This window comes from Python bivittatus, unplaced genomic scaffold (assembly GCF_059951505.1).
Source record: "Python bivittatus isolate LINGU-HERP-01145 unplaced genomic scaffold, Pbiv_v1 ctg000700_np1212, whole genome shotgun sequence".
Lineage (NCBI taxonomy): Eukaryota > Metazoa > Chordata > Lepidosauria > Squamata > Pythonidae > Python > Python bivittatus.
In genome coordinates, this window is record NW_028277098.1 from 69,473,287 (window position 1) to 69,494,949 (window position 21,663).

At 38.2% G+C, this 21,663-nt stretch overlaps 1 protein-coding gene across 4 annotated transcripts in view; it reads right to left on the minus strand.

Moving 5' to 3' along the window:
- The window catches only part of SYT6 (synaptotagmin 6), a 157,300-nt gene that overhangs the window by 16,244 nt on the left and 119,393 nt on the right, over positions 1-21,663 (minus strand). For all 4 annotated transcript variants that reach the window (XM_088153511.1, XM_088153510.1, XM_088153513.1 and 1 more), the window contains one exon: positions 45-165. In XM_088153511.1, coding sequence (XP_088009637.1) covers positions 45-165 — 121 coding nt within the window. The remainder of the gene's footprint in view (positions 1-44; positions 166-21,663) is intronic.

Genomic DNA, 21,663 nt, shown 5'->3' on the forward strand with positions numbered 1-21,663 from the left:
GAAATCAAATACTACTACCTTGTTCAGAGTAAGGAAACACCTACCTGAGTAACCAGTTATATCCATTGCTTTGAGATTCCTGCATTTAATGACTGTTAGAGTGAGGCGACCTGCAGTTGGCAGATAACAAAGGGAAAACATGATCTCTCCCAGGTCCACACTTTCCTTTAATAAAAGAGAGAACATAAAGCATTAGGCAAGGGTAAAAGAACTTGGCTGTCACTTCCCTCTTTTGCATTGCCTATATCTTGTAGAGCTCCTTGTTTTTTTGGTTTTTTTTTTAACCTTCTATCTTCTCCAGGAACCCAAAGACTGTCATTTAATAACGTTTGAAAATATTTCATATGCTGATAAACAAAGATGCTGAGACAACTATGTATGTGTCAGAAAACATATATGAAAGGGGGGTAGCAAATCCTTGTACAATATTTAGATCATCTTGTAGAAGTCTATCAATGATAGATAGCCTCCTAATCCATATTCATTGGATTTTGGTTTCATTAAAGGATACATGTTTGGAGTCACATCCAAACTCATCCATTAATTCATCAGGTGAACCAGGAAAGTTGGCCTTTGTAGCCTTTGATCCCCTGTTTGTAAAATGAGATAAATTATGCTCTGCTTCAGAGGATTACAAGAGTGACAGAGAAAGAAGAAAAGCAGCTTGTATATCGTATATAAATAATCAATATATAAAACCTGCAGCCTTCAGAGCTGCCTGATGCTGTAGTGCTACCAGGAAAAGTAGCCTGAAGCCACTGAATGCAGGGAAGAGCATGATCTTAAATAAATGGGAAAACAGGAATAGGCTGCTAAATAAAAAACGTAGAGAGGACAAAATGTGATCTGCATGCCATGCACTGAGGAGGATGCCAGAAGTAGAAGATCAGCTGCAGCCCTGCAAGATACAGTCCACCATGTTCAGAAGATCTACCAAATAAATAACTATATAAGGAGCTGCAGAGTTAGGAAAGAGAAACATCTGTACCATGAGTTGTTTTCCACTCATGGAACATTAAAATTCAGAGAAAGCAATAAGGAATTGAATATTTAGCTGTAGGTTCAACAGCACTATGTACTGCATTTTTGGTCAGGAGTGTGTTCCATTACATTTAATGACACTTATTCTGAGTCTCAGGTACATGAACACCAGAGCCTTAGGATGAAAGACAAGCACATGGGAGTATGCTCCATTGAATTTGATGGGATTTATGTTGAACAAACAAACAGCAGTTGGTTGCACAGTAGTTTTTACTCTTGTTTAAACATGAAAGCAGCACAATTCTTATACGAGCTTAGACAACAAATGAAGGAGTTTAAGGGCTCTAGGCAGATAGGGAGCAAAGGATTTCCTGCTATGTATCAGACTGTTCAAGTTACAGGTCAACAAGGTGGATCAAGAAACATATGAAGTGAACTATAGAAAACATAGACTTGGGCTAATAAGCATTCCAATCTTTGCTTGTTTTAGAAGAAACTCAATGTAATGTATGATTAGAGGGTGTACCATGTATACTTTGCAACAAACAATAGACAAGTTTAGTTTTAAAATAATCTCCCTTGTCTTCTTCTTGCTCATCTAACTATTAACCTGTCAACCCTCTACCAAATCTGCATCCACAGCAACAATGACCTTTACAGGTGTTCTGGCCTCCTCAAACCTCTTATTTTATCTCTTCATCTTCTAGCAATGGAACAGTAGAAAATGTCTGCCACATGTGAAATGAATTTTAAAATAACTAGGATTAATTAGTGTGTTTCAGTGTCAGAACTTACCAGCCAACAGTTTTTTGGGGGCAAATCTTGTAGAAAATACTGACAAGTTTAAAATTGCTGAATTATGTAGTGTCCTGACTTAACAAGCTCTCAGGGGATTGATAGATCATTTGAGCTGGATTTTCCTGTGATTTCTGTAAAACTCACTTGTGTTACATCTTAATTTTAAGGGGTTGTTTTTCCTTTGATAAATTGAAAATGATTTAAGGAAACTATGCTGAATCATGGAAACAATTAAAAGACATAGTATACATATATTTCTTTCTTCAAATCTTCCATTATCTCATCAAACCTTTTTCTAAAGAGAAGGCATTCTACTAGAGCTATCTATTGTATTTACATTAATTACTTTAAACCCAACTCTTGTGGGGGGAAAAAATCAACAAGGTCTTTTGCGTAGCCCTAGGTGGCGCCATGTAACCTTGCTCAGATATGCAGCATCTCTCCCAATAACTAAAAAATGAGGCTGGATGGAAGCTTCTTGATTGCTACCTAATTTGACAAATACGTTTATTTTACTACCAATATCTCATATTGATTGCTTCACCAACAAGATTTATCAAGGATCATAGAGAAATTTCATGCAAATACTGTACTCTTTTTTTATCTTGTTATGTTGACTGCACCAACTCTTATATCTAGCAAGGATTTCAGTTGTCCAGCATGATAGCATTTGGGTTTATATAAATTTATGTATATTGCATAGAATCCTTTATTTACAGTATATTCACATTTGGATTGCAATGTGATCCTGTTGCATTAATGAGTCCATAAGCAAAGATTTTCTTCCCAAACAGTTTTAAAATACTATCAAATGTAGATGGCAGTAGAAAAAAAACACCAAAACTGTGCTTGCAATGCCTCATGGTATACCAGTGCTACCAGCTCACTAACTTGAATCTTGATCTCTCAGAATTTAGAATAAATATTGACTAAATCATAGAAAAATGATTAATTCAACTAAAAAAATATAATCCCCCAATCTTGCAAAGTTTATAGATCACAAGCACAGCACACAAAGATCAGCTGTATCCGCTGCGGCTGATTCTGAAGATGACCTTTAGAAAAGGGCTGATTAGAGTAAAGCTGGACCATCATGTATCCCAGTGCCTTCAGATTCTTCAAGTATGGCTGGAGCAATTAAGAAACTATGAATATTTTCACGCATGAGACTAAAACCAATTTTTAATCAGTCAGTTCATAATACATATCTAAAGTCCTGCATTGCCTAGAATGCTCCTCAGTCTTTCATTCTGCTGCGTTGACAGCCATCAAATATCGATACCTCAAAAACAGTTTTACACAAGCTTTATGTATACAGTTTTCTATGTGCAGAAGACACAATTAGAAGATTGCTAGCCTTGCATCAAATTGGAGCCAGATAGTTATATAGTATTATTGGCAGAAAGTTCTGCTTCCCCCAGAGGGAATGCCCTTTCCAGAGTAACTGGATTGTGCAGGCATATTAGTTAGAACATACCCAGATGGCTTTCATTTACAGGATCAAATATAATAAGCCAGGCTGCTCAGGGTGTGGCTGGACTAAGATAACCGCTATATACTGTATTTCTAGTATATCCTAATGAGAAATATTTGAGCTTAACTGGGATAAAAGTTCTGCTTTAGAAGCAGCATTCTTGAATCCCTTCCCACTGCCCAGTGATGACAGCTACCGAAGCAGTTCACTCTGATCTGGGCTGCAATCAGTCCAGATAAACTTTTGGAAGCCTGCACAATGTGGCTGAACCATCATCTGACCCATGTTCATACGACTTTATCTTCTTTTCCCAGCACTAAGCAAGGAGAGATTCAGTTCATTTAACAATAGAAAAGAAAATATTGCTGAGGAGTTTGTAGAGCATCGTACCTTGGACGCTAGGTCAGTGAAATTTTGAGCTATCTGGTTTTGTCAGATCATTATCCAGAAGTGATGAAACTATAATATGCAACAATAGTTCAGATGTAGTAATAAGTTAATTCATCTTAGGCTTATTGAACAAAGGCCACAATGAACTGAACAGAGCATTTATCTTTGCACTTTTCAAAAATTATTCCCAATTCACCCATGACACTTTATGTCCACTAACTTCCCATACACTTCTAGAAATGGCAACCTAATGCTCTATTTGTTAATAGAAATGATCATAGTCGCTCAACATATTAAGTTATATTTTTATGTTCCCTCCTTCTTACACATTAAGGAAACATAAAATGGCAAGAATGCCGAAATTGTAATAGATCTCAGGCTATAACACCAATATTGTGTGATTTGACAACTTCACAAGATTTTAGCATGTTTTTAAAAGTCTATTTTTATTATGACATTCACTATAGACCATCCACAGTAGCCTCATAGGCCACCAGTAGTCCCTGGGCTGCACATTGGACCTACTGAACTATTAATGAACTGCTTATCTGGAGCTTCCAGAAGCTAATTCCCACTGGCATCGGTAGTAAAAAGAAAGAGGAGAAAGAAAATACTGCTTTTGTTCTAGAAAACAGCATTATATTATGTTTCATATTTCATCTTGGGCCAGCCCTGAAAACAGAATGGAGTGTAAATCCATAGCAGACATTACTAAGAACATGTATGGACATTTGCATGCAGCCTCCGCTATTGTTCAAAAGAAGCCCTGCTTTCAACACATAACGAGGAACATGGTTTATCAATGTAGAAGCTGAGGTGAGATAATATATCTTCTAATAAAACAGTCTTCACAGTCTGATCCTAAATATCCAGAAGTCTAATTGCACTTATATGCAATTACTTTTTTTTTAAGATTGCAGTTATAGAGATGCATAATTCTATCTTATTCTTGCCCTTTCTTTACTCTTGCTTTTAAAAGAATGAGAAAGATGTATACCCCAAGATCAGGAAAGCTGATTTCAAAATAATTTCTGAAACATAATGTATCAGAAATATATACAGGTAGTTCCCAATTTAAGAACAGATTCCGTTCCCAAGGTCTGTCCTTAAGTTGAATTTGTATGAAAGCCAGAACATTATTGTATAATACTGTATAAGGAGTATTGTGTAATTAACTCGAACCATTGTGTTTTTAACTCGAATTTTGCTTCAGTAGGCTCCGTTGTTAACTATGGCTTGTCTGTAAACCAGGCGTTCTTAACCTGGAGACTACCTGTAGTCTAAATGTTTCCTACATAGATATTTCTGAATGTAGCCTGTATGTTGGTGTTCTCTGATATTTACAGCAGCCTTTCTCAACCTGGAGGAACCCCTGAAATAATTAGAAAGGTCTCAGGAAACATCTGCATAAAAATTGCAAACTTCACAATACAATTCACTTCTATCCTGCACAATCCATGTTTCACAACATTTACAACAATGACAAAGTGGCAGGCCAGCAGCTGAGTCACAGAGTATAAAAGTTCCACCATGGCAAGTGCTAGCATTGTGCAGTGTGCGAACTAAACCATTTTTTTTTTACTATACTATCTGGATTGTCAGCTTTTGTGGCTGTACCAGCAAATTAAAGAGTTAAGTTCATTCTCTCATGCCTTTTCTTCTCTGAAAATTGGCCTATACTGCTGCTCCTTTTCAATCAATGGATGGACCTCTCTCTCCTACAATTGTATGTTACAAAACATCATCAGTAGATGTGATCAGTGGTCCATTGTTTGTTTACTATTACAATTTATATACTGTTCCTTTTCCAGAAACTCTGAGCAGTTTATAGTATTAAAACAATAAGATTAAAAACAAAACTCACCGAATACAATTATGAACAATCAATCTGAAGTGCCACCATTTAGGGATAGCATGGTCTTATTTGTCCCCAAATGCATTTATGAAGAGCCATGTTCTTATGGCTGACAATTTTTCAAGAAATGCCAGAAGACCCAAACAAGGGAAATAATTGACTAAAAAGCTACTTCTGAATAGGGCTATTTGGTTGGTTGGTTGGTTGAGTTTTTTTAAATTGCAGAATTTAACAGCAATTTTAAATATGAAAGCATATTTTAGGAAAGAGTCATCTAAGATGTTGGGACAGCTAAGGGGAAATCATATATTGATAACATTTATTTCAGCAATATGCAATGTATTGCTCACTAGAACCAATGTGCTCAGAGCCTTGGGCCTAGCATTTATTTTTTAAAATTAATATTATTTTAATTTTAAAAGAAAATAAATTGGAAATGTTCATATAGCCAATGGGTGGACCGCAATCCCATTCTTTGAAAGTGTGTCCACTAGTCCAGAAAAAAAGACAAAGTTAAGCTGGGGCAATAGGAAGCATCCTGGGGGACTAACAGGGAACATCCTCACCATTTTTTCTCTGTCATAAACTCCCCCATTTATGAGAACCATTACTTGTTCTCCACTACAAGAGGGTGGGGAGGCTATCATTTCCTTTCCCAAGTCCTGCCTTCTTAAAAGAAGAAATTCGATCAGGCAGGGAAGGAACATTGGTAGAACATTTGGAATTAGTTCTACCATAGACAGATTTGGAGCTTATGTGTCATACTCATCCCACCCATTTCTGTTCCTTTTCCACCCTCATGTGTCTCTAGAGAGGGGTTGTAAACCAAAACCACAGAGAAGAGGCCTCTTTAGGAGTTTATTTCAATCATAGACTCGGAAAGGATAGTCAGCTCTTCATTAAGTAGCTTGTATGATGCAGGGGGAGTTAGTTAACCCAGACAAGTTAGTTTAATTCCAAAGAGGACTGGATCTGTTTGGATCTAAATCTAAACCTCTCTGGGTTGATTGTCTGAATCAATTAATTCATGTTAGAGTTTGTATGACATATTTAACCCTCCCAACAGTTAAGCATGTTGTATAAACAGAGCCAGGAAGTAGCAGTGAATTCAATAAGTGGACCCGATTTGGTAAGATTTGCCTGTACAACATGGATAAGATGCTGAATTAGTTAATCCTGTGTTAACAAAAAGAACATATTCAGAGTGAAAGCTGAGTGAATACATGCAATAATATCCCTGTTTTGCTTTGAATAAACCTGCCCTTTAGAGAAGAAGGACCATAGTTCAGAAGGTAGTTGGCAGCAAATAGAGCTGCTGTGAGTTGTTGCCAAGCCTGTTATTTGCAACTCCAACAAATATGTAAATGTCTCTGGTTCAATTTTTATTTTTAGGAAAAAAGCAAAGAGCTGGAAAGAAGACTGCTGTAATACTCGTGTTTAGTGGTTGCTTAGCTTCTTGGGACTTTTAAACTGATGTTAAAAAGAAAAAAGAAACCTGGACATTCTTTATATTAAACCATAATAAAAATGTATCAATAATCACTCAATTCTACCATAAAAGCCTATGTGGATATACCATTCAGATACAGTGTTAGGCTGCTTGTGCAAACTGATAAATGCATGTTCAGGGCCTTGCCATAACTTGGAACGCACCAATGTCATCAATGCTTTTGTACGTGCATTCAGTTTCCTTGGTGTAACTTAGAAAAGTGCTAATATCATTTAGTCTTAACTTAGTCCTCCCATCAGTATGTCTTAAAAAAAGAAGCAGCAGTTTTTCACCCTAATCTAACATGGAACATCCTTGTGCACACTTGCATCTTAATGCTTATCTGAAGTAATCTGATTAGAGTAGGTGTTCCTAAGGGAAATTCAGACAAAGGTTTACGTCCAAGGACACTGCCTACAATAGATACTCTAGAACTGACTAAAAGTATTTTATATATACTTTTGCACTGCAGGAAGTAGTGTGTGCTTTTTTGGCACTTAAGAGAAGAATTAAATCCCTGTGGTCATACACACAAACAAATCTAGTTGTTGCATTTGTATAACATGCTAAATTCTTTGGGATTACCTTTGCTTTTTGTGTGAGTTAGCAACTTCTGCAAACCCAGCCTGTTAGGGAAGTTCATGGCCCAATATATTATTTCATCTTGAAAAAGGGTTAATTCAATAATCAGGTTTAGCAGGTTATAGGAACACAGTGACAGTAACATCATTTCTCTTCAGTCATGTAAATAAAAAGAATATATTGTCGAAGGCTTTCACGGCCGGCATACGATGGCTGGTGTGGGTCTTCTGGGCTGTGTGGCCGTGTTCTGGAAGTTTTGTTTCCTAACGTTTCGCCAGCACCTGTGACCAGCATCTTCAGAGTGCAGGAGCACAGACAGGAGCAATTCTCTCTGTGCCCAGGGTGATGTGACCCTTTTGTGGGTATTTATAGAGATCTGGGGGGGGAAGGGGGGATTGGGGGTGTGTGGGTTTGACATGGTCTCCCTGTTCACCAAGGTACCAGTGAGGGACACCCTGGCACTCATCAAACAGATCTTCCCAGAAGACATCACAGCCTTATTTCAGCACTCCCTGACAACCACTTACTTCCTATGGGATAATGAGTACTATGAACAGATGGACGGTGTCGCCATGGGAAGCCCCCTGAGCCCAGTCGTAGCAAATTTCTACATGGAACATTTTGAAAAATGGGCTTTAGAAACTGCACCCGTTACCCCAACAGTCTGGTTCTGATTTGTGGATTACACCTTCGCAATTTGGAGTCAGGATGAAGAAGACCTAGAGAAGTTCCTGAACCACCTAAACAGCGTCCACCCCAATATACAATTCACCATGGAAAAAGAAATGGGCGGCCAACTTCCATTTCTAGACACGTTGGTCATACGCAAACCCGACCTCAAATTAGGACACAAAGTCTACAGAAAACCCACCCACACAGACCGGTACCTACACAAAAACTCCAACCACCACCCACGTCAGAAAAGAGGCATTATCAAAACCCTCATGGATCGTGCCAATCGGATCTGCGAAACCCAATTCCTAAACTCTGAACTTAACCACCTTAATTGGGTCCTACAAGCGAATGGCTACTCCAAGAATGAAATAAAAAGAGCCATCAAACCAAGAAAACAACATGCGACTGAAGAAGAAAAACAGCCACCCACCAACAAAGTATTTCTGCCCTATATCAAAGGGGTCAGAGACCGCATGGGAAAACTGATGGAAAAACACAATTTCCAAACAATCTTCAGACCCACCAGAAATGTACAAGAAGTGCTAAAATCAGCAAAAGACAAAAGGGCTCCCCTCACCGCCGCAGGAGTATACCGCATACCATGCAGTTGCGGGCAAGTATACATCGGGACCACAAAATGCAGCATCCATACCAGGATGAAAGAACACGAAAGACACTGCAGACTACAGCAACCAGAAAAATCTGCAGTAGCTGAACATGCTCTCAAGCACACTGGACACAAAATCCTATTTGAAAACACAGAGATACTGGACAACACCAACAGCCACTATACCAGGCTATACCGGGAAGCCATTGAGATTCACAAACACCAGCACAGTTTCAATAAAAAAGAGGAGAGTCTAAAAATCAACAAAACCTGGCTACCAATCCTGAAAAATACAGCCTGCAAAAGGTCACGAACTCAGCTCAACCACCAGGACATGTGAACAGTTCACACAATGAACTTGCTAATCACCCCCAGCAGCCCCTCGTTAACAATTCAATAGAAGAAAAACCCTGCCTAATCCCCAGGAAGATACACACAGATGCTGACACCAAAACAAGCAGCTACTCAGTAACCCAACCCCCCACACACACACACCCTTCCCCCCCCCCCCGATCTCTATAAATACCCGCAAAAGGGTCACATCACCCTGGGCACAGAGAGAATTGCTCCTGTCTGTGCTCCTGCACTCTGAAGATGCCGGTCACAGGTGTTGGCGAAACGTTAGGAAACAAAACTTCCAGAACACGGCCACACAACCCGGAAGACCCACATCAGCCAAAAAGAATATATTTGTTCTACCTCTATCTGTTAATTGAGTTGAAATTGTAAGAATTGATTAGTCTTCCAATTCTGAAAGGGTAAATCAGTTAACTGAATCTGTCCCTTGCAAAACTTCAATGGAAAGTTGACTTTTTTTTTTCTTTTTAGGATTCTGAATGAATAGAACAGGTTGTTGTTGTTTTTTAGGTGTGACAAAACATAATTTAAGCAGCAAAAATTGAACATTCATTGTAATCTGAAGAAAAGGTTAGGTTTGAAAGTACATCTGCAAAGCTGGTAAAGACCTGACAGAACTTTCAAAAATCCTGACACACATTACATTCCTTTATTAGTTAATCAAGACACATTATACTATCAGAAGCCATCAAAAGGCCAGCCTCCTGACAGAGCTGGGAACATTTAAACGTCAGTGCTCATATTAGCTTACAAGAGGATTTGATGACAAGACTAAGTGGCATAGGTAAATCAACATGAAAGAAAATCCCATGGCAGGAGAAATTTAGAGAAGAAGCTAGGTCAGTAAGGATTATGCATATCTACTTTTTTAAAGCTGCTGGAAGGAAGGAAGGAAGGAAGGAAGGAAGGAAGGAAGGAAGGAAGGAAGGAAGGAAGGAAGGGAGGGAGGGAGGGAGGGAGGGAGGGAGGGAGGGAGGGAGGGAGGGAGGGAGGGGACTATCTTTATACTTATATAATGTATATATAAGATTTAAGAGGCTGTTGAAATAAAGGAATTCCTATAATAAGTGCTATTATTCAATTCTTTTAAAAACATTTTTAAAGAGCCCACACATCCAAATACCATTATACATGGTAACATTGGACAGTATACTACATTCCAATGCTAGATTTTGTTCTAACGTATCCCCGTGCACTAAAGTAATATAACCTTTTTATTTCAAGCATTTGTATGCTGTTTTCTTCCCATCCATTCTCTGAAGGCAGGGGCAGGCCTGAGGTCATGGAATGATCTATCACAGCTAAGGAGATGCTCCAGGTACATCAATCCCAGGTTGCATGGCTTTGTAAGTCAAAATCAGCACTTCAGATTGATTTTGGGAACACCCTGGAAACAATGTGCCTCCTTGAGCCACAACAAAGAATGTGTTCAATACATTTATCTGTGTTTTGTCTAGATTGGCTTTAATGGTGAGTACTATGGCCGTGCCCTTGCCAGGCTTACTGACAAATGCCTCCCTTACTCCCCAGGACCCAAAAACAAATCAGAGAACACATGAAGTGAACATGAAGTGGTGGCAGCATAGCACTGAGCTGATACCAGCAAATCATTTGGAAATGAGAACACCTTCAGGCATATAGACTGGTTCTGTTTAGTGCATCAATAGAGGGTGACACCATGAATAGAAAGATAAGAAATTATACGTTACCAGGAAAGGGGGTGAAAAAGATGAATTTAGTCAAATGCATTTCAATAGGTATAACTTAATAAGATTTTGTGCTCTGTGCTATAAAAGGAAGATCAGAATAAATTATTTACAAATAAATTATTTCAAAGATATTTGAAACTGAATTTTCAAGAAATCCAGTCTTGGGTCTGCAGATTTTGGATGGGAGAATGTATCATTAATAGGAAATGTTTGATTCTATAGTATAGATTCTGAGAAAGTGTGCCTTCCCATATTTAGGTCGGGGATGTGCAACATTTTTTGGACTGAAAGTTTTACTTGGCCTTTGGGTGATGTACCGGAACCAACATTCTGGTGGGAACCATACAAAAACTATATGTGATTTTATTTAAATCATACATGTAGCATGATTGCTCACCCACATTCTTCCTATGCTCCTTTCATCATTACTAAAAATTAAAATCCAATGGTAACTTTTGGAAGAGCTCTGAGGGCTACCACCAAGTCTTTGGAAGATTTTGTGTTGCCTAGGAGTCTTTGTGCATCACACTTGCCCATGCATATTGCTGGGAGGGTTAACATGGAAGCAAATAGTGCAGAAGAAAATACTTTGGCTTTTATGAAATAAAGTAATTCCATAGTAGGGGGAAATGCTGATTGCCATTATTAATCTATGGGAAGACTGAGGGCGACATCTTTCTTGATAATACCAGTGTCATCAAGAGACTTATTTGATGTTTTCTCATACAAGTCAGTTGTGCTGTCATGATTTTCAATACAATGCTTTTGTAAAACCTGAAGCTCTCAATATCCACCATCAAATGAAGTATATTTAACTTATATATCAGTGTTAACACATTTGGTCTTACATAAGGCATTGGGATGGTGATTTTCAACTTTCATAATGAGTACAATTTAAGTGGAATATTTTATTTTATCATGCAATCTCATGTATTTCTTAAGCAGTGTGGCAGAACTGTAATGCCAACTTACAGTTTCAGGTCTACAGAAAAGCTGTTTGCTGTTTGAGAATTTATCTAAAAGATCTGTCCTTGGGTAATACCCAAAATGGCAATTAAACATGAAATTACTATTTGCATATAAAAATATCTTTCACATATATTTGTGAACTGAGCACAAATGGGAAAAGTATGTTCACATATGTATATAAAACTGCTGGCAACAGCATTATCTATATATGGCAATCAGAAATTAGATCTCTGCGGTCTTCTTCAAGTAAGAACTCAGCTAACAAAAGCCAGCCTTGCTTCATATGCTTATTTATGGTTCCCTAGCTAACATTAAATTAGAATTTATCACCTCTGTTAACACATGAGTTTATATTACTGATGAAATGTTTTATGTAAATCTGACATTTTGTAGAGTAAATAGAGAAAACAGAAAGATCGGAATCTCATTCTAGATTGTCTGTTGAACACATGTTCAATGGACCACATTCCTTCCAAAATATATAAATGTAGGTTGGCCAGTCTTAAAACACCACCAGAACACTGACTGCAGAAACTGAACAATAGGTGTAAAATGGCACCTTTGTTTCCTTCCTCTCTGCCTCTAACCATATTTTCAGTTGTCTTAGCTTTTCTCCTTGGATGTCAGATCATCATCTAAATTCAAGATGCTGGAAAAAATGCCCTTTACCAATGTTTTTCTTTCTTAGTTGGTAACATCAGTCTTTGCAAGTTGTGCCATCCCTGATCCTTCTTTTCCCCATTTTACAAACCTATTCTAGCTAAGGTTGTCACATCCCTTTTTATCATTTTTCTATGGTTACGGTACAACCTATTTGTGCCCAAGGAGACATGCCCAAGAAAGCATGAAGCACATCAACATCCATTTTGTGGTCCCTGGTGCACCACAGACTGGAAAGCCCCCAAATTTAACCTTTTCAGCGTTTTGGTGAGGAATGAATTAAGGCTTAAGTCATATGCTACATCCCTTAAATCCTGAAACTTCCCCAAATGGATCCTAGATATATCAACTTTTGGAGTGTGGCTCTTGATGTTCTGTGCAAAGGCTGATGGGGCTCTCATACATGTGGTGTAAGAACTAACATAGTTTTAAAGATGAAGAAATGCCTCTCCTGAAAAACACAAAATAAATGAAGATAATCCCATATTATACCATATCTCCACCCTCACTCCTGCCCCAGTGGCCATTGTAGCCCAAGCCATCTAGTTTACAGCTTAGGATATAAGCCAAATTTTGGTTTATTCAATGAATCATGGATTGATGTATAAAACCATTTTTATTTAGACTTATTCTATCCTTGTTTGAACAACAGTTTACTTGAAGGTTTTTTTTTTTATTTACATGCTTGAAGTTTATATATTTCAACTATAAGCCAGATAGATAGATAGATAGATAGATAGATAGATAGATAGATAGATAGATAGATAGATAGATAGATAGATAGATAGATAGATGATAGTATATTTAGTTCATGGAGGAGATAGGCTGATTATCTTTGCAAATTCATTCTTCTTGTGACTTCATTTCTTTTTCCTTCATGCAATATCATTTATTTGCTACTTTCCCTCTGATTTTCTAACTGCTCTCTCCTTTGCTGTACTTGTGTTCTGTTGAACTTGCTGCTCCATTCTCTTTTGTTTAAATTTTGTCTTTTAGGCATCTACTATCAAAGGTAGCTAAAATCACAGTTAGGGATATTTAGTGATCCACAATGCTAAATTCAGGAATATGCAACATTGCATTAATATAATGTACTGGAGGATGTTGTAAGCTGCTGAAAATCCCTTGATTAACAAAGTAAATAAATAAATTTCAACTTTATCAGCTTCTTATTCTGTGATGAATTTGACTAATCCTGATTAACTTCCCAGTGTTCACTTTCATTTTAAAGAACATAAATTCTATTTTGGGCAGCTACTTTATCTTTCAAACAGCTAGGTATGAACTAATAATTCTCTGGATCCTGAAAAATTTATTTCCACTGATATCTTTAGTGCAATTCTTATAAGCTTACCCTCTGGTTCTCAGTAGGGCTGACTTCCATGTAAGCGAATACAGGAAACAAATAAGGTAGTTTGTCTGGTTCCACCAATTATGAGAATTTGAGCTATTCTCCAATAAGCTAAAGACTAAAAAGAAAACTTATTTGTGATGAGAGCACCTACCAATTACCATTTAATGCTTATGCAAGTATTAATCAGGAAATTTGTTGAAGGCTTAAACTCAAGGAGATTATTCAAATCACTCATTGGTCCTGTGTCTTCCATAAAGGGTTTAGAGTACTGTTTATCTCTTCACAAAATTATCTGGAAAAGGATTAAAAATAAAGTATCTTTAAGAGAGAACAGCATAGGATTTTTTTTATTTTTTTTTATTTGATGTATCACTTTTGAATAAGTTAGGACTGCAGTATATGGGTCATGTAAAAATGCAGAAACACAGAAAACTCTTGCTGTGAAGCTAACCTTATGTGGCTGCAAAAATCCAGATAACTAGAAAACTCACCTTTTGCTGTCATCTAGGGTTTGTACTGACTTTTCCAGCCCTGATATTGTAACCTTGGAGTAAACACACACACACAGTTTGACTCTGCTGCAAATTTCACATAAATCAGAACTATGATCTTCACTTAATTTGATATGCTAAAAGTGATTTGTAGTGAAAGTTGTGTTAGCGCTGGATCTGGCCAGACATTTCAGGATAAAATTTCACACTGAGCTATTTTATACTGCTCTAGGAATAGACACTGTTTACTGGAAAATAATTAATTGAGATAAATTGATTGTGCCACAATGAATTAGATAGTGAAAACTTCATTTTACAGCTTTGTTCTGAAATCTGCTTGCCAAAATTCTGTCTGCCTCACCCCCCCCTCCCTAATTATTTTGTGTTAAGCTATCCTCATCTGGTCAGTCCAAGTGGGGCACCTCTAAAGCAAAAACAAAAGTCCTTTATTACAGAACCAGTGGCAATGTCCTGACAGCCAAGGACAAATCACCTTTACACTGATTCCCTGCAATGCCCAACCATGCCCATTACTGTCTTGTCAGTATTCTCTGAAAAAAGGGCTTACGTGGGATACCTCTTTGTATTCCTCAAAATCATGGTTTATGATCCAGTTAAAGTAATTTTGTGCTGCCAGAACCAGTTGTAAGGATCTATCTCCATATTAATGCCTGACTGTTATGAATATTGTATGAGCATGACTAATATGTCATTATTTGCAGAAAGCATTGCTTAAATAAGTAAGACACAGTACCTTTACAGGGTATTTGGAAAGAAAGAGTATAGAATATCATCAGAGTTGGATGCCAGTTGGTCTGCTCCAACTGAGGTGACAGAGGCATCATCGTGCAAAGTTACCTACAATCAGTTTCACCTTGGGAGTCCTGAAGAAGTGGATAGTTTACTCTATCCTGTAAGTTGGTCACCTGTGGATTGCATTTTTGTGCCTCCTAGCTGGTTAAAATAGCCAGGACACTGTTGTGTATGCAAGTGATAATGAATACATCCCAGAGGGCATTTACTCTTAGCCTTGGAAAAAATGATTATTTGACCAAGCTATTTTAAACAAACTTCTTCTGGTCTTGCTGGATTTGTCAGAGGCCTTTGATATTATTGACCATAGTTTCCTTCTGGAATATGTTACTAGGGTTAAAAGTGGGACATCATATTATAGTGGTTTTCCTCCTTCCTGTGTAGCTAGTATCAGTGGTAGGGGAGAGGTCAAGCTGTCAAATGTCCTGTTATGAGTTGCCATAGGGCTTGGTCCTTTTCTTCTACTATTCAACAACTATAGTGTAATGGAATGTGAAAATGACCTTGGAAGATGGGGGGAAGAGATGCTGCCTAGGGAATGATCAGATAAAATGAGGAGAAGCCCACAGCTGAGTAACAGAGAAAGAAACTTAGAAAGGATCTGCCCTAACTGATCAGGTGGTAAAAAGGAATGGTGGGAGATTTGTACTTTCAGACTTGCAAGATTCTGTTAATGTAGCCTTATAATAAAGTAGAATTAGTTCAACTTGTCATGTTTCCTGTCTGGTCTACTTGGGAGGCTGACATACAGGAAGCCACTTGGTGAAATAATTCATTGACATGGAGTGAGGTATCATCAATGTGCTGATGATAGCCAGCTCCATATTTCTGTCCTGGGCTGGACAGAAGATGTGGTGAAAGTCTTGACCAGGTGCTTGGAGGTAGCTAGGTTCTGGATGGGGAAAAAGAATCATAGCCTGAACCATGGCAAGATGGAGTGGCTGTAGATCCAAAGGCCTTCTGAATCCAGATGTTCCATCTATATCTCTGGGTTGAATTGTGCTCCCTGTATGGAACTAGTTCACAATCTTGGAGTTCTGGATTTGTGGCTCCTGCTTGAATACCAGGTAGAGGCCAAACATGACAGCCTTTGCAAAACTACGTCTAGTGTGCTAGTTGCATCTTTTTCTGGATCAGGAGGCACTGCACTCAGTCACAGTTGGACTATCACTCTATATGGGGCTGCCCTTGAAGACCATTGAAAAGCTTAGATTGACACTTCCTTCAGCTTCCTAGGTAATTATGGAGGTGCGTCTAAATTTGCCCAAGTGATACTTCAACATCAGGAGCTGCAGTGCCTGCCAGCCAACTTCCAGGCACAATTTAAGGTGATGATTATCACCTTCAAAGCCCTACATGGTTGACAGCCTGGGTATCTTCAAGATCACCTTCTCAGAAGTGAATCTGCCTGTTCAGTGAAATCAGGAAAGGCTTGGTAAAGCAACCATTCCTGAGGAATTCTAACCGAACCTTCTCAGTGGTGTCCCTCATCCTGGGGGAACAAGTTGCCCTCACACATATGGGCCACCATGTCTCTGCTGAGTTTCTGCAGAGCTGGTAAAATAGGTCTTTTTGACAAAGCATTTGGGGGACGCAAGATCTGACCTGCCCCTGGTGGATAGTGCTATTACTGTAATTCTAAGGTTTTTAAAATCCTTTTTCTAATGACTATACACCATTTGCAGCCTGCAGGAATGGAGCAGCATAGAAATACTAGGAAATACATTAATAAATTCAAAATTGAATCCGAATTCAAAATTCAGGTTCAAGTAATTATCTTACCCACCTAAAATTCTCCACTGAGCTGCCTGTGACATTTGTGTACAACTTTGGAATTTGACATAATTAATAGCAATTTACTAACAATCTTTGCCTAAACTCTACCACATCTAGGATTATTCCTTCTTTTCATTATACACTCAAAAAGAGTCCCATGTTGTTATTTTATTCTCAGTCATTCTATAGTTCTTCCATGCAGAGGTTCTCTCTCCCAAGAAAAAAAGTAAAATGAAATCCTAAATGAAAGCTATTATAAAATCCTATGCTGCCCATCCATGCAATTAACAACTGTATCTTCCTTTGCTAAGCACATGTCATATCCACTTTTATGTCAATGACAGAGTACAGCAAGGAAGACAACATGTGAAAAGGGGGCATTAAATAGTTCATGCGGAACCTGTTTCCACGACACTTTGAATTGGAACTTGGGAAGAGATTAACATGTTGTGTATACAGAAAACCCAGGTTAACTGAACCATTTAATTAACCCTAAAGTGATTAAATTTAGCCCCAGTTTAAACAAACCACGTCTACCTCATCTGAGCGGCTGACTGGAGGGTTTGCTTATTTGTTTGTTTATTACAAGCATTTGAATGTTGCTTACTCGAATGTGTCTAAGTGACTTACAATATATGCACCTAAAAGCATCTACTATATACAAATAACCCAACATTAAACTAATGTCTGTTGCTGCACTAATTAAAGTCTTCCTTTCCAAAAGGCCTATGGAAGAGAATCAGGGTCAACAGAAGGGTGATAGAAGAGTAGGGTCAACCTGATCTCAGGAGACAACCTATTCCAGAATGAGGGGGCTACCTCTGAGAAAATGATCCTCCCTGATCACTTGCACATTTTTTAAAATTTATTTTATTTTATTTACTAAAGGTATTATGGCCACCCATTCCAAAAAATCCTGGGTACCTAACGATATCCAATTAAAACAGTTAAAAAGCATGGGCATCTGGAGGATCCAGTCCCTGCTAGACCATGTTGGATGGGTGTATTCTACTTGAAGAAGAAGGTGATTCCAAAGTAAATAACCCTCCCCCATCCACAGCAGAGGCCACTTCCTAGAGAGGCCCAGGTTTTGCATGGCCACTCGAAGTCCCAATCACTGGGGCCATTTCTGTTTTTACTCTCTACAACTACACAGAGCATGAAAACGTGGCAAAAATGGACAAGGGTGGATATGGTTCTCTGACTTGTCTGTGATCACATCAGAGTGGATTCCCTCCCTGTTTCTATTCTTTCTATTCCCTCTAGTTAAGCAAGCAAGCAACCAAGCAATCCTTCAGGAAGCAGAGAGAAAAGTGCTTGCCTCCCAGCCTTCTTTGTAGCAGCCAGAAGACTATAATCTCAGCCACAGGATGACTGGTTGGAACATGACATGTGGAGTTAAGTAAACAGGGGGCAAGGATGTCTTGGGGAGCTGTTTCATGTGAACATCCTTTTCATGGGTCTTATTTTTCTTATACAGTTAAAACACATTTAACAGTAAAAAGTAAACACATGCTGGTAAGTGTGAGAAATGTTAGCTAATATTTATGAAACAATCAGCACATTTGCAAGCTGCTATTACAATATAAATGAAAAATAAATGCCCTCTAGGTCAGATCTTAATGCATGTAATGTTTTTGTTACTGGAGCTGAGTTACAGAGTATGTGAATAAAGGAAAATACTCCAGTGCATACGCAACAATAGTTGAAAGAGGCAAATGGAATTTTGTCCTAAACTCTTAAAACAAAGGTATGGGATTTCCAATATGGCTCTAAGGCAGGCTTAAAGAGCACTCATGGGAGAACTCTTAAAAAGCAAAACTTAGCAAAGAATGCTGATAAAAGACTGGTATAGCTGCAAACTAATTATATTGGTGCTGTTTAAAATGGAAAGTTTTATAAAAACTTGCTAGGCAAAGCAGCAGTGGGAGAGCTCCCTTTGGAAATACAGGAATTGATAGCAGGCTCACAGGGTCCCTGCAAGGAAGAGAAGCAAATTTGTACTAAAAGTAAAGACACCCTCAAGAAGAGCTGCTGTCTCTGCAATTTTCTTTGGGAGTGAACTTTGTCTATGTTAGGCAGATGCAGCAGCCATGGCCCTAACTGGCCTGTGAAGCCTTAGTGACAGTGACTCATGCCCTCAACATTACATATATAAGAGTACTGTTAACATTTCCAAATAACCTGGAAACTACAATTGGCACAAAATGCAGTGCAATGTAACACTGATTTAACAGTCAGTGCATGAATTACCAATAGAGTTTTAGCTTCAGTTCAATATGTGATTTTAACTTACAAAGCTCTCTATGGCTTTAAGGACCATAACCTCCAAAGTGACTCTGCCTGTCCCACAAGAACGTCAAGGGAGGCATGCTTATGATTCTGATCAAGGGGATGTCAACTTACAGACAACTTTTCCCATTATGGTCCCAGACACCATGGAATACCTTGCTGCCAGAACTGCACCTAACATCCTCCTACCTGATCTTCTGCAGGGTTGTTAAGACTGTTTGTTTCAAAGGGGGGCATGGATCATGATTTTTGAGGTTGTGAAATGAGATTTTATGGTGACCAAGCTGCTATTTTTTGTGTGGGTTCAGTTTTGGCCAAAGAGGAATTGATTCTACTATGAAGATGATTGATTTTTTCCCTTCTTTTTTGAAATTGTTCAAAGATATTCATGTTTTTATTGTTTATTACTGAAAACTGACTGAGTCTTAGAAGCTGGGTAACATATGATTATATGTAAGTAATATGTAGTATATAATCACAGGTTTGCCATTGCCTTTTTCCCCAGAAGCTTTTTTTTTCTTCAACTTCCCAGTCCAATTTATAGTCCTGGGATTACCTTGTTTCCCATTCCAAATAGATTCAATTTTCCTTATTTTTTTCGAGATCAACCAAGTTAGTTAAGAGATGCCATGTGAGTTCATAATCCTTATATTAACAAAGCTAGACATTAAAAAGATATTGGTCATCTATCATATCTGATATTAAACTTTGCCTTCCTCCTTGTTTCCAGATCTGGTGGGAAGAGGCGGTAATTCATATGAAAACTCTATACTGGCCACTTAATTTGCCAGCATAAACCTTTGATTTCACACCACTGAGAAGAATATAGATTCACCTGTTCACACATTCCAAGTCAATGGGCTCAAGAGATATGAGCCATCAGCCCTCAATCTGACAGTTCTCCTAGGCTTTTTCTCATCTGCCAACTTAGACAACTAACATCTGCTCCAAAGAGGAGAAAAACTTTAATCCAATCTATCCTCTTATAGCTGGAACGTATTTTTTGCTAAAGGTCAACAGCTATAATACATATTAAAATATTGGTCCAACAGGAAGAGATATATAAAAATTTATTCTTTATGCAAAATATCAACAAATTCACAGCAGTGAGAGAACAGTAAATTAGTCATAAAGTCCCTCAAAGAACAGTTTTTGTGGCCTGGATCTCACCTGTTTCTTGCTGGTGCTTCTCTTTTATTTAAGCATTCCTAAGGCTAGCTGACATGTCAGCAGGCAGCAGCCCTTGTAAACAGACAACAGCAAATCAATAGACAGAATTTTTAATAGAAACAAAACTGCCTGTTTATCTAAGAATATTAAACCTTCAGATTTACCCTCTGGCTACAATCCTGAATTCAGTCTTAGATCTTAAGTTCATTGGGAGAAAGAAAGAAGGGAGTGGCATAGCAGTACTTAGGGCAATTTTAATAAGGTAAAGCTCTGCAGAATGCAATAAAGTGTGGATTAAAATGTGATAAAACTATTGAAGGTTTAAAGACTGCAGTATAAGCTCTAAAATATTTGATAAAGCCTGAAAGCAAGGCTTTCTGCTTCCAGATGTGTAGAACTATACACCATTTAGTAAGTATATGACTGGGGATTACCGAACTTGTATCTAACACATCTGGAAGGCATCAGATTGGGCAGGTTTGATCTTAATGTATTGCAGGGATGAGGAACTTGTGACCTCTGGACACTACCAAACTACATTTCTCAGCAACACCAAGTTGCACAGCCAATAATGAGAAGTGCTGGGAAGTGTAATTCAATACCAAGGATGCACGTGACAGATATTTAACGGCATGCCTCTGAGGAACATTTTTCCTAAAAAGACCCCTTGGAAAGCATAAAACAATGTAAGTATATGCACATATTTGCAGTTTCAGCAATGGGCTGTTATTCAAGCTGCTATTGAATTTGGCCAGATATGTGTGAGTCATTGACAGAGGTCTAATTCAGAATCCTCTGATAGATTCACTTTATTAATAGAAAGTTAGGTAGAATTTCTGAATTCATCATGTTTCCATCTGTTCTTGCATCCTGTCTAATCCCATTCAACTTCTTGATGCAAGTGTCTACTGTAAGCAATTTATGAGCAATCTAGGAAGGAGAAGTTTGAAAATTATCTTTAAGTGTGGCTTAAAATTCTTTGAGTAAGAGCTGATTTTAGAAACTGGGAAAACTGGACTGAAGCTGTTAATGTGCCTGTAATATCTGATAAATCTACAAATACACGAAGTACAGATACACAAAGACACCATCTTCAACATTCATTTTAAGAAATGATTATGTAAAAACAGGGTAGGCAATCTACTGCCCATATGTACCTTGCAGCCCCATATTTGCAGCTCTAAAGGCCTACAAGATTGTGCCACTGAAATTTAGCAGCAA